Below are 14594 nucleotides of genomic sequence, written 5' to 3'. Positions count from 1 at the left end.
CGTGTTCCTTTTCGCTCCGCGTTTTCGGTTCGGAAAGATAGTTAGAATCTCTGAAAAGTCGACGGTATTGTTTGCGTTCGGAATCGGGTTAGTTACAACAGATCGACACCGATATTTGAAGAGCTCCGGTGGCCCTTCGGGGTTTTTTCGATCCCCCGTCGGGGCCTGGTCGGCCCGACCACGTGTCTCTTCAAGGCTAATGGAACGGACCCCATTCCGCTTCTGCCCCAAATGTCACAACAAGTATCCTTATACAGATCAGCACCTGGTCTGTAACTTGTGTTTGTCTCCAGAACACAAAGAAGATACTTGTGAAGCCTGTCGAGCATTTCGGTCGAGGAAGACATTAAGAGACCGAAGAGCGAGAAGACTGCAGATGGCGTCGGCGCCGACAGGACAAAGACATCGAGGAGTCGGACTCGGAAGAGGTCGATCCCGAACAGACACCTAAAACCGTGAGTAAGACGTCGACACACAAAACTCACGAGAAGACTGCAAAAGCCCAGGGGACGCCACCGCCAGCAGGCCATGGCTTAACCCGAAAGATAGGTGACCGATCATCGGCACCGAAAAAGGGCACGCATGTGTCAAAGACATCTGACTCCGTTCAAGATACCGGCACACAGCAGACTCGACCCCGAGACAGCGGGTCCGAGCAAGTTCGGCACCGAGAGGGCGGCTCCGAAACGAGTCCGCACCGAGAGACCGGAACGCCGAAAAAATAAAAAAATGTGGCGTTGGAGCCGAAAAAGACTGCCGAAAAAGTTTCCATTCCGAAACATCCGGCCTCGGAACCGAAATCAGGTTCCTACACAGAAGAACAGGGACTGTCTTCACAAATGCAAGGACATAAGTTCGGACAAGAACTGGAGTCAATGGAAGACAAATAACACCGCCACCGTCTCCACCACGCTCAACGCACGCATCACCGGTAGCCACTCCACCACTGATGCAGTCCCCAATTCATACTGGAATGAGTCAGGATGATCCCGACGCATGGGATCTTTATGATGCGCCAGTGTCGGATAACAGCCCAGACTATTACCCAGCGAGACCGTCGCCACCTGAGGACAGTACAGCATACACACAGGTGGTGTCAAGAGCAGCGGCATTTCATAATGTCACCCTGCATGCAGAACCTATTGAGGATGAATTTTTGTTTAACACACTATCCTCCACTCATAGCCAATAGCAAAGCCTCCCTATGCTACCTGGAATGCTAAAACACTTCAAACAGGTGTTTCAGGAGCCTGTGAAGGGCAGGGCCATAACTCCAAGGGTGGAGAAAAAATACAAGCCACCGCCAACAGACCCGGTATATATCACGCAGCAATTAACACCATACTCTGTGGTTGTAGGGGCAGCTAGTAAGAGAGCAAACTCTCACACTTTGGGAGACGCACCACCTCCAGACAAGGAGAGTCGCAAGTTCGACGCTGCGGGGAAAATGGTTGCAGCACAAGCGGTCAACCAATGGCGCATTGCCAACTCACAGGCACTGCTAGCAAGATATGATAGGGCTCATTGGGACGAAATGCAACATTTCATTGAACACTTACCCAAAGAGTTCCAGAAAAGGGCACAACAGGTGGTGGAGGAGGGACAGAGTATCTCGAACAATCAGATACAGTCAGCAATGGATGCAGCGGGCACAGCTGCTAGGACAGTAAATACAGCAGTAACCATAAGGAGACACGCATGGCTACGTACATCAGGATTCAAGCCTGAAATACAACAAGCCGTGCTGAATATGCCTTTTAATGGACAGCAGTTGTTTGGGCCGGAAGTGGACACTGCTATAGAAAAACTAAAAAAGGACACTGATACGGCCAAAGCCATGGGCACACTCTACACCCCACAGAGCAGAGGCACATTTCGCAAAACGCAGTTTAGAGGGGGGTTTCGAGGACAAACTACAGAACCCACAACCTCACAAACAAGGCCCACTTATCAGAGCCAATATCAGCGGGAAGTTTTCGGGGACAATATAGAGGGGAACAATTCCAAAAGGATAGAGGGAAGTTCCAAAGTTCAAAAACTCCTCAAAACAAGCAGTGACTTCCACGTCACAAATCCCCAACACATAACACCTGTGGGGGGGGAGACTAACCACGTTTTACAAACATTGGGAGGAAATAACAACAGACACTTGGGTCTTAGCAATTATCCAGCATGGTTATTGCATAGAATTTCTCAAATTCCCTCCAAACGTCCCACCGAAAACACACAATATGTCAAAACAACACATGGACCTTTCTAGGACAAGAGGTCCAAGCGTTGCTACAAAAAGAAGCAATAGAATTAGTACCAATTCATCAGAAAGGAACAGGAGTTTACTCTCTGTACTTTCTCATACCCAAAAAGGACAAAACTCTAAGACCTATATTAGATCTCAGAACGTTAAATACCTACATCAAATCAGATCACTTTCACATGGTGACATTACAGGACGTAATCCCATTGCTCAAACAACAAGACTACATGACAACACTAGACCTAAAGGATGCATACTTCCATATACCGATACATCCTTCACACAGAAAGTACTTAAGGTTTGAATTGGTAATGTACCCCTTGGAATACAAAGTGTTGCCATTCGGGATAACCACTGCGCCAAGAGTTTTTACAAAATGCCTGGCAGTAGTAGCTGCTCATATCAGAAGACAGCAGATACACGTGTTCCCGTACCTAGACGATTGGTTAATCAAAACCAACACGCAAGAACGGTGTTCACAAAACACAAAGTATGTCATCGAAACCCTCCACAAACTAGGTTTCTCACTCAACTACACAAAGTCACACCTTCAGCCGTGTCAAACACAGCAATACTTAGGGGCGACAATCAGCACAACAAAAGGGGTTGCCACTCCAAGTCCACAAAGGGTACAGGCATTTCACAATGTAATACAGGCCATGTATCCAAAACAAAAGATACAGGTCAAAATGGTGATGAAACTACTAGGCATGATGTCGTCATGCATAGCCATTGTCCCAAACGCCAGATTGCACATGAGGCCCTTACAACAGTGCCTAGCATCACAATGGTCACAGGCACAGGGTCAACTTCTAGATCTAGTGTTGATAGACCGCCAAACATACACCTCGCTTCTATGGTGGAACAATATAAATTTAAACCAAGGGCGGCCTTTCCAAGACCCAGTGCCTCAATACGTAATAACTACAGATGCATCCAGGGACAATGGGACACTCAGCAAAGACAGTTTCACATAAATCACTTAGAACTACTAGCAGTATTTCTAGCGTTGAAAGCATTTCAACCCATAATAAGCCACAAACACATTCTTGTCAAAACAGACAACATGACAACGATGTATTACCTAAACAAACAGGGAGGAACACACTCAACACAGTTGTGTCTCCTGGCACAGAGAATATGGCATTGGGCGATTCACAACCACATTCGCCTAATAGCACAGTTTATTCCAGGGATTCAGAATCAGTTAGCAGACAATCTCTCTCGGGATCACCAACAAATCCCCGAATGGGAGATTCACCCCCAAATACTAAACACTTACTTCCAAAGTACGGGAACACCACAAATAGACCTATTTGCAACAAAAGAAAACGCAAAATGCGATACTTCGCATCCAGGTACCCACAAGATCAGTCTCGGGGCAATGCGTTATGGATGAGTTGGTCAGGGATATTTGCATACGCTTTTCCCCCTCTCCCACTCCTTCCATATCTGGTAAACAAATTGAGTCAAAACAAACTCAAACTCGTACTAATAGCACCAACTTGGGCAAGACAACCTTGGTACACAACACTACTAGACCTCTCAGTAGTGCCTCATGTCAAACTACCAAACAGACCAGATCTGTTAACGCAACACAAACAACTGATCAGACACCCAAATCCAGCATCGCTGAATCTAGCAATTTGGCTACTGAAGTCTTACAATTCGGACACTTAGACCTTACACAGGAATGTATGGAGGTCATAAAATAAGCTAGGAAACCAACCACTAGACATTGCTATGCAAATAAGTGGAAAAGATTTGTTTATTATTGCCATAATAATCAAATTCAGCCAATACACGTATCTGCTAAAGACATTGTAAGCTACTTACTACATTTGCAAAAGTCAAAGCTAGCTTTTTTATCCATTAAAATACATCTTACTGCAATTTCAGCTTATCTGCAAATTACGCACTCAACTTCATTATTTAGGATACCAGTCATAAAAGCGTTTATGGAAGGCCTAAAGAGAATTATACCACCAAGAACACCACCAGTTCCTTCGTGGAACCTCAACATTGTCTTAATACCACTCATGGGTCCACCTTTCGAACCCATGCACTCATGTGAAATGCAATACTTAACATGGAAAGTTGCATTTCTAATTGCTATCACATCTCTAAGAAGAGTAAGTGAGATACAAGCATTTACCATACAAGAACCATTTATTCAGATACACAAGCATAAAGTAGTCTTACGAACAAATCCTAAATTCTTACCAAAAGTCATATCACCGTTCCACTTGAATCAAACAGTAGAACTACCAGTGTTCTTCCCAGAGCCAGATTCTGTAGCTGAAAGAGCACTACATACATTAGACATCAAAAGAGCGTTAATGTACTACATTGACAGAACAAAACAAATTCGGAAAACAAAACAATTATTTATTGCTTTCCAAAAACCTCATACAGGAAATCCAATCTCAAAACAAGGCATTGCTAGATGGATAGTTAAATGCATTCAAACGTGTTATCTCAAAGCAAAAAGAGAATTGCCTATTACACCAAAGGCACACTCGACTAGAAAGAAAGGTGCTACCATGGCCTTTCTAGGAAATATTCCAATTACTGAAATATGTAAGGCAGCCACATGGTCTACGCCTCATACGTTTACCAAACACTACTGCGTGTATGTGTTAACGGCACAACAAGCCACAGTAGGCCAAGCAGTACTACGAACATTATTTCAAACAACTTCAACTCCTACAGGCTGAACCACCGCTTTTGTGGAGATAACTGCTTACTAGTCTATGCAAAGCATGTGTATCTGCAGCTACACATGCCATCGAACGGAAAATGTCACTTACCCAGTGTACATCTGTTCGTGGCATGAGTCGCTGCAGATTCACATGCGCCCACCCGCCTCCCCCGGGAGCCTGTAGCCGTTTCGAAGTTGATCTTGAACATTTGTAAATATATCACTTTATTATGTACATACATATTCACTCCATTGCATGGGCACTAATACTATAATACACAACTCCTACCTCACCCTCTGCGGGGAAAACAATCTAAGATGGAGTCGACACCCATGCGCAATAGAGCCGAAAGGGGAGGAGTCCCTCAATCTTGTGACTCGAAAAGACTTCTTCGAAGAAAAACAACTTGTAACACTCTGAGCCCAACACTAGATGGCGGGATGTGCAAAGCATGTGAATCTGCAGCGACTCATGCCACGAACAGATGTACACTGGGTAAGTGAAAGTGATATATGCCACCAGTTGTCTTGCAGTTGCAGCTTGCGTCTTCAAAGCAATGCACATACTTCAACTGACGCTTTTCAACTGTAGCTTTTAGGCAGCAATAAAAAAGCCAAGTAAGTATTGTGATTATGTTTCTGCTGCAAAAGGGTCAGACTTGTCTAGTGGCAGTTATAGTGCCATAAAGAAGCGCAGAAGGTTTATATGCCTACTGCAAAGAGCAAATCTGTATTTTATGTAGATAGCTGAGTACATTAGTAAAGTCAGCCATTACCTGCGCTTTAATAGAAATGAAATGTATGTGCGGGGTGGAGGGCGGCTATGGAGAGATGAAGGGCACTTTTGCTGGGTGGTAATGAGGGAATCCGAGGAGGGAGGGAGTGGGAGCACCAATAATGATTGTTGGACTGGGCGCAGGAGGTGCTAAAGACTGTGACGAATGGTATGTGACGAGGTGTTTTTTGAGTGTCTTGAAAGAACGTGCTGATTGAGGGAAGAAGCGCAGGTAAGGTGGCCTCTACTGTTGCACGTATCTCACACACACCATCGATTTTGTGACTGTCTACGTAGGCTAGTGTTTTAGATCAACAGTTTAGCCAATAGCAGAGATGGCATCTTGATGGATGACTGCTGCCGTCACTCGGGTTATAGAGGACAGCTCTGACATAGGATCAGATACTGAGACAGCATCTGAGGGATAGGACAATGGTGCAGACTCTGGGAGTGATTTTTCAGTCGGAGGAGTCCCATTCGATAACTCTTCTTCCAGTACATTATGAAGGAGGTGATGAGGACAGTCCTGCTGTCCCTTCGCAAGCAGTCTGTTCAACTGGGTAATAGTGGGTTAGCCCAACCCAGAGAGCAGGTGAATGCGCGGCAAGCAGAGGGAGAGGGAGAGTGCTCTCTTTGGAGCTCCCCAATTTAGTTCAGCCCCAAATTCCACCGCCCAAATCGTATTGTGGAGACATCAAAATGATCTATCGCAAAACAAACTGGTTTTGTAAGGCAGGCATCTGTGTTTTTGGTCCTGAGTTCGGCGGCCATATAGAGAAACACACTAAACCCAAACATTTCTGGAAACTAGACATTCGGGGGAGTCCACAGAGGTGTGACTTGTGTGGATTCCCCAAAGTTTTCTTACCCAGAATACCCTGCAAAGCTGAAATGTTGAATAAAAACTCTATTTTTCTTGCATTTCTGTCACACAAACTACAGGAATATGCTGGGATCCACAAAATTCTTACCACCCAGTGATTCCTCACCTGTCCTGATAAAAACACTACCCCACTTGAGTGCCTGCGTCAGGAATGGATCACTCCAGGGTCAACAGCTGCCTCATGTAAGGACCAACATTGACCGTTGTGTTATCTGTTCCTGTCGCAGGCACCAGGCCTACCCACACAAGTGAGGTACCATTTTTATCGGGAGGCTTGGGGGAATGCTGGGTGGAAGGAAATTTGTGGCTTCTCTCAGATTCCAGAACTTTCTGTCACCGAAATGAGAGGAAAATGTTTTTTTTTTGGCCAAATTTTGATGTTTGCAAAGGATTCTGGGTAACAGAACCTGGTCAGAGCCCCACAAGTCACCCCATCGTGGATTCCCCTAGGTCTCTAGTTTTAAAAAATGCACAGGTTTGGTAGGTTTCCCTAGGTGCCGGCTGAGCTAGAGGCCAAAATCTACAGGTAGGCACTTTGTAAAAAACAGCTCTGTTTTCTGTCAAAAAATGGGATGTGTCCACGTTGTGTTTTGGGGCATTTCCTGTCACGGGCGCTAGGCCTACCCACACAAGTGAGGTATAATTTTTATCTGGAGACTTGGGGGAACATATAATAGCAAAACAAGTGTTATTGTCCCTTATCTTTCTCTACATTTTTTCCTTCCAATTATAAGAGTGTGTAAAAAAGACGTCTATTTGAGAAATGCCCTGCAATTCACATGCTAGTATGGGCACCCCGGAATTCAGAGATGTGCAAATAACCACTGCTTCTCAAAACCTTGTCTTGAGCCCATTTTGGAAATGCAGAGGTTTTCTTGATACCTATTTTTCACTCTTCATATTTCAGCAAATGAATTGCTGTATACCCAGTATAGAATGAAAACCAACTGCAGGGTGCAGCTCATTTATTGGCTCTGGGTACCTAGGGTTCTTGATGAACCTACAAGCCCTTTATATCCCCGCAACCAAAAGAGTCCAGCAGACATAACGGTATATTGCTTTCAAAAATCTGACATCGCAGGAAAAAGTTACAGAGTAAAACATAAAGAAAAATGGCTGTTGTTTTCAGCTCAATTTCAATATTTTTTTATTTCAGCTGTTATTTTCTGTAGGGAAACCTTGTAGGATCTACACAAATGACCCCTTGCTGAATTCAGAATTTTGTCTAGTATTCAGAAATGTTTAGCTTTCCAGGATCCAGCATTGGTTTCACACCCATTCCTGTCACTAACTGGAAGGAGGCTGAAAGCACCAAAAATAGTAAAAATAGTAAAAATGGGGTATGTCCCAGTAAAATGCCAAATTTGTGTTGAAAAATTTGGTTTTCTGATTCAAGTCTGCCCGTTCCTGAAAGGTGGGAAGATGGTGATTTTCAGGGAAAAAAACACAAGCCTTCTTCGGCAGCCCTTTTTTTCCCACGAAATTTTCACTGTATTTTGGCTATTTTCTTGGTCTCCTCCAGGGGAAACCACAAACTCTGGGTACCATTAGAATCCCTAGGATGTTGGAAAAATAGGACTCAAATTTGGCGTGGATAGCTTATGTGGACAAAAAGTTATGAAGGCCTAAGCGCGAACTACCCCAAATAGCCAAAAAACGGCTCAGCACTGGTGGGGGGGGGACGGCCCAGCAGCTAAGGGGTTATGGTGGTTAGTCCTTAAAAGGTTTTGAGCGTCATTAGCCTTGGCTATATCTATCTGATTTGTACAAAACTTTTACAAGAAAGATATATGCACACACTATTTTCTGGAACAGCCAAATGTATGCATTAAGATGGCACTGGATCCAAGTAGTTTCTGGATTTGGTGTCATTTGTTCCGAGTCTTTGGAGCAAATTATAAAAATAAGGTTTTAGACTATCTTGTTGGAAGAGTTTTTGAACTAGTTCACATACTGAAATATCAGTCTGAGCTAGGAATCTAAATTGAATGAGACTGAAGACCTGAGGACTAGCTTGCGGGTTCACAAACCCACTTGTGTTTGTCTGAAAAACAAAGCATTGTAGTGTTCAGTAAATCAATAAAACGTGTCATATTTGCTTTTGTATTTAAAAGTATGACCATGTATGTTCATGGGTGGACGCAAAATTGGAACTTTCAGGCAATGGCAATTATACAGTGCTTGGCATATACAAATGAAATTGAAATAATTAAGATATGTGCATTTAGGGAAACAGGGAGTCATGAAATAGTACAGATAATTTTCTCCTTTTCAAATTTGTTTGTTACTTTTTATCTATTGTAGCCGAAGATGCCTTCTTGTCGGCCATCATCAACTATACAAACAGCTCCACCGTCCACTTTAAGTTGTCACCAACCTACGTGTTGTACATGACGTGTCGTTATGTACTCTCTAACCAATACCGACCAGACATGACCCCTGCGGAGCGCAGCCACAAGGTCATTGCAATAGTTAATAAGATGGTCAGCATGATGGAAGGGGTTATTCAGGTATGTTATGGTTATCTCTGCATTTTAAAATGGTAACATAGTTATGTTACTTGTGAAGGATGCTATTATTTTGTACAGAGGATAATCTTCCATTAGACAAAATAGACTAATTTAAGTATGCTAGTTATTGATGGATGTTATGAATATTTATGTGCTATAGCATAAAACCCTATGGAAACCTGATTCTGCATGCACAGATTCTTTTGACTTTCAAACTGACGATAATTTTGTAATTTGATAAGCTCTCCTCTGTACAAGCACTAGTCTTTCAATTCTGCAAACTTATATGCGAGTATGATCTAAGGTTAGTTCAGGACTCTGTTTCAATAAACCACCTCCTTTACATTTTATACACCCTTTAGGGTTCTGTTTTTCATTCAAGATGTACATACAGCACCAAAGATTGGTTAATATAGAGCCTTACATAATGGCACTGTACCAAACATTTTTTATCATTTCGTCATGCGTTCAGCAAAACTTTGTGTAGCATGCTATTTCATGGCTTCGTTACTTCTTTAATGTACATTTGTTGTGCTTTGCACTGCTCTTTCGTTGATGTGACTACAGAATTCTTGAAACTGAATAAATGCTAAGAGCCTCGTGCTCTGCTCGATTACAAACGAGGAATGTTCAAGTTAGACACTGGCTGGTTTACAATGGGGGATGTAATTTGTTTTCCAACCTATTTGCTGATATGACACACTGCAAGTTACCCATTCACATGGGACTCAGACCCACCTGCCTAGTGGATATTAGGCAGGCTGTATTTTGCAACTCCCTGTGAATGGCTGTGAAGGAAGGTATGATAGCCTGCAATGGGCAGCATACCATCTTCTCTTCATTTACTCTCCAAGACAGCAAACATTTGTTTAAAGCAAAAAGTCTCCGTTAGATACACTGGTGCTGCTAAGTTAATGAATAAGTAAGGGTATGAACCAGATGGTGGCATGAGATGTGGTTACCCTTCAATTTGCACCTGGCCCTATTTGATCCTGAACATCCAGAGCCCATCTAACCTTAGCAGAGGCTCGAATTTGTGGACTGAGTCATGGATGGTGATAGAGGGGTTGACTTGACCGTCAGGGAAAAGGAAAGGTGATGTTTTGTACTCGCTGAGGCAGAATAGATGAGGTGATGCGCGGCTGAACTGCCGTGTGGCCAAGGTAACAACAGCGTTCTGCCCGCTACAGCAGTGACCCCCAGTTGTTTTGTCTGAAGAATCCAAAGCGACAAGTCTCTAAATGTTAGAGGGCTCAACTGACTCGTGAAAAGAGGGGCATTATGGAAGGCCATACTGGTGTCCCATCCGGATACCAATTTGTTTGCAGGAAACACGTTTGTGGATAAGTGAACAGAACTGTATGAAATATAACACATGTTGAGGCTTCCTGTTTCACTGAGTATTTGAAACATAATAGGGGTAGTTATTTTTTTTATTTAAAGTGAAATCTCTCCACATTACTTTCAGAAAGTTAATCGTATGAGGAAGGAATATTACTGATTATGTGGGTTCTCTGATTGGATAGCAACTACTTTTGCTAAGATCCCAATCCTGTCTAACACCTTTGGGAGGGCTTCTTGGCAGAACTTACTAACGAGGCTGTTGGTGAGGTTGTATGGACAGAGTCTGGGATATTGTTTGAGGCTAGGCCAGGTGATGAAGGTAGCACATTGGGGCATTGCAACTCACAGGCAAACTACAAGATTTGTGACTTAGTAACATTTGGAGGCAGTTTTATTAGTGATAGAGACTACACTTTCTTCCCCCATGTCCATCAGACATACTTCTGCAGTGAATATATATAACTGGGTTGAGCTTGTGCGTCTCCATTTGGGACATTTATCCCAAGTAGCTGGGCATATATTTGCAATGTATGCGGCATGCCAACTTAGAGAGGAGTAATAAGTTAAAGAAATTAAGTAGACTAATAGGGCTTTTTTTAAGAACAGTGAAGGCCTTGTATAGCTTTTAGGCTTTTCACACTAATAAAGACAATAGGTTTTTCGAGCCATTTTAAGGGTTTGCCTCAAAACTAAGTATTCCATGGATTTCTCATAGGGGTGCTGGCTAGTCTTGATGGCTAAGCATTACACCTCGAATTTGATTGTGACTTCATTGGGGAGCAGGTGTAAGCTGTCGAGTATGCAAGAGATGGGGTTGAATTCTTAGTCAGTGAGAGTAGTCTGACTGCTGCATGTAGGACCATTTTTAGGGGGGTAAGGGCATTCTGAGAGCCGCCAACTAGGACTGCAGTGCTAAATTCTAATCTTAGTACTATCAATATATGTGAGGTCGTTTTTAGGTGGATCTGGAGCAGGATAAGTTTCAGTTTTGTCAGCATGCAAAGATGTAAATTCGCACTTCTGGAGTTTTTGTTGATGTGTAAGGCCATGGTTATAGATTGGTCTAGTGTTATTCCTAGTGAACTTATCATCTGCACCAAAGTGGATATTAAATCAGGTAGATTAATGTAATGTAAACGATATGGGTTTAAATTTTTTTTTTGGGGGGTGAGAATAGGACGAGTTAAATCTTTTTTTCTGATTGAAAAATAATTTCCATTCAAGATTGGATGTTGAGCAGGATTGCTCTCAAGGGCAGTAAGTCATTTATGGGAGATGATTTCAGGTATTTTCTTTTTTTAAATCTCTTGTTTCTCATATGATCACCTAACACCCTGGGGACATGTCCTCCATGGCCTGTCTCCAGGGACCCCACACCTTGTCAAAGTTCATATGGTAACTTTGCACCTTGCATACCATGTTTTTGAAGCTCAACCATCAGACTACATAGGCCTCCCAATTCCTTTGCTTCAGGCCCTCACTACTCACTACTCCCCCACATTCTAATGATGCGTCCTTTAGCCAAGATTTGGGGAGTGTAGCAAAAGATCAGGCTGTATCTTTCTAGAGACTGGTTGCTCCATATCCTCAGGGGCTATCAGTTGGGAGGTTAGTTCACTTAGAGGCAGCTCAGAACCTCTAAGAGCCTCTTATCTATTCCCTCCTCTGAAGGAGGGGGCATTCCCAAATTTAGTGGAGCAGGGTTCCCGTGCCCATTTGGAACAGTGCAGATTGGCTATGATAGGCCCTATGGAGGAGTTTCAGTTGTGCCAGTTGGGAACCCGCCTGGATGGGCTGCATCTCAGGTGTATTTACAGGCTGACCCCCCCCCCCCCCTCCCCCCCAACCCATCGTCATTCTCCAGTCTACCCAACTTTCCCTCCCACTTCTCACAGAGGCAATCCAGTGGGGGGGAAGGTGAAAATGGGTTGGGGACTGTTTTGTAGTAGGGTTGAGTGCAGTCCAGACACCACATGACTAGTGAGGGGGGGTCTCAGCACTCTGTATTCCATTAGAGATTAATCTGGGGCCTCTTTCAGGTCCTACATATACAGCCAAAGGAGGTGGCACAGATACTGGTATGGTCAGGAGAGGTCATATAGGTCCTGGAGCTCTAGGTAACGTTTCGGATCATCTTATGCCTCCTTCAGATGTCCCCTACCATATTCCTATGATATCCCACTTGGCGTGGCTGTTAATAAGCCATAACCCCCTCAATTACTCAGAAGCCCACTGGGAAGCTCTCAAACATGAATTTAATGCTCCATCCCTGGGCCCTCTCAGCTAGGACTCAACTGCTACCGCCGTAGGTACCAGCAGCGGAGGCGGTCGTATAGATGCTAGACGTACCCTTCTGTGTCCTGTCTGCCATCACTGAGAGCTCCTGCTGAGATGCAAAAGCCAAATCATGAATTGCCTGTATTCGTGGTCGCCCAGTAGTATACTTGGCGATTGGGGAGGGCTAGTTCTCCATCCAGCGATTTCCTGGTCTGGGATGCTCATGCTAACCTTGTGGCCCCTCACCCCCAAAGTACGCTCTTCATGACTGCTGCCACCAACCTGAAACGGAGTATACGGTAGTGCATACAGGGCATTCAGGAGGTAAATCATCTTGTAGAGAGATGCTCTACCCATGAGTGAGAGGTGTGCTTCTTCTAGCAGTCAGCCCCACATTTTATAAGAGTCTAGGGTTTTCTCCAAATTTTCCACCAGGAATATGTCTCCATCTTTTGTTATAACAATACCCAGATATGTTTTTTGATAACCAACTTTATCTGATAGAGACTTCTAGTTGCAGATTCCTTACCTTAAAATTTTCCCCCAGGCGTTGGCGTCAGTCAGCTCCGCAGGCGTAGTCGCTGTGATAACGTTGGGAGTAGTACATAGATGCCGCCCTTGCGCAGTGACGTCAGTTCTTTTCTTTCTGTGCCACGTGCTGATCCGGAGAGAGCTACCCTAGGCTATTTTCTGGCCAAATTCGACCATTTTGTCGAGGTTTTTGGTACGACTTTGGTGCGTCGAGATGTCCCCGAAGACCGGGTTTCAAGCCTTGTGTCGACTGCCATCGGACAATGTCAATAACGGATCCTCATTGCGTTTGTCAGTGGTGCCTCGAGCGCGACCACAACCCGAAGTCGTGCTCAGAGTGTCGGGCCATGCACCCAAAAGCTTTGAGGGAGCGGTCCCTAAAGCTAATTGCGGCCCAGCACTCGACTCCAGGTAGGTTCTGGTTTCGCTTGAGAGGAAGGTCTCGAGATCAGTCGCGGAGTCATCACCACTCGTCTTCTTCAAAGTCCTCGGGTCAAGGTTAGAAGAAGAAAAAGTCGAAGAAGTCCCATCGCTCTCTGACTTCACCCCGTCGCTCGGCCTGCGCGACGCGGGACGAGCGTCCACGCACTAGGCCTCAGTCCTCGGAGCCTGCGTCTGGGTCGACTACGCGCTTCCCCGAGTTTCCCGGAGCCGGAGCGACCCCCGCCCAACATAGTTTTACGAGGCCATGCGCCTCATCTTTGGGTAGGCCTTCCCCGATACAACGCCTTTGGGCCCAAGGGGTTCGGCTGAGGGACATTTGGGTTCCGTGCCGATGGCTACAGCCCTGGCCACCGAGTTCGCCTCCAGATCCGTGCGTCGATCCGCACCAATGCCAGTCGCACCATTAAGACCTTCCCCGGCGCCGGGTCGATTATCGATGCTCCTGATGTCGGTAGTGCCCACTGTCGACATCGACCCAATTCTTATCCCCGACGACTGAGTCGGCCGATGCCGCCATCGGCGGGCCCTATCTGCCCGAGGTCGGATTCAGACCCATTTTTCTATGGGTATGAATAGGGGGATGAATTGGAGGGGGTCCCTGGACCCTTATGAATACCAGGATGACCCTACTATGGACCCTATACAGAACTTGGGCGAAGCCAGTGGTCTGGATACTTCTCCTGATGCTGGCATGCTGTCTCCTCCTATCGTGGCTACGGCAGAGGGAGCTACTTAAAGTATGGTGGTTAGTAGGGCGGCTGAGGTCCTTGCCTTTGAGCTACCTACTGTGAAGTCAGGTCTAATCTCCTGACGGAGGTGCTTCAGCCTGGGGCTTCTACTTCGGAACCCCTTCTCCCATTCAATGAGGTCCTCAC

At 45.0% G+C, this 14594-nt stretch overlaps 1 protein-coding gene across 13 annotated transcripts in view; it reads left to right on the top strand.

Annotated features, from left to right (window-relative positions):
- The window catches only part of AFDN (afadin, adherens junction formation factor), a 1710163-nt gene that overhangs the window by 621373 nt on the left and 1074196 nt on the right, over nt 1-14594 (top strand). For all 13 annotated transcript variants that reach the window (XM_069234921.1, XM_069234923.1, XM_069234919.1 and 10 more), the window contains one exon: nt 8918-9123. In XM_069234921.1, the coding sequence (XP_069091022.1) occupies nt 8918-9123 (206 nt within the window). The remainder of the gene's footprint in view (nt 1-8917; nt 9124-14594) is intronic.

The sequence above is a fragment of the Pleurodeles waltl genome, chromosome 5, assembly GCF_031143425.1.
Source record: "Pleurodeles waltl isolate 20211129_DDA chromosome 5, aPleWal1.hap1.20221129, whole genome shotgun sequence".
Classification (NCBI taxonomy): Eukaryota; Metazoa; Chordata; class Amphibia; order Caudata; family Salamandridae; genus Pleurodeles; species Pleurodeles waltl.
The sequence above is the reverse complement of the archived record's forward strand: the minus strand, read 5'-3'. Positions and strand labels throughout refer to the sequence as shown.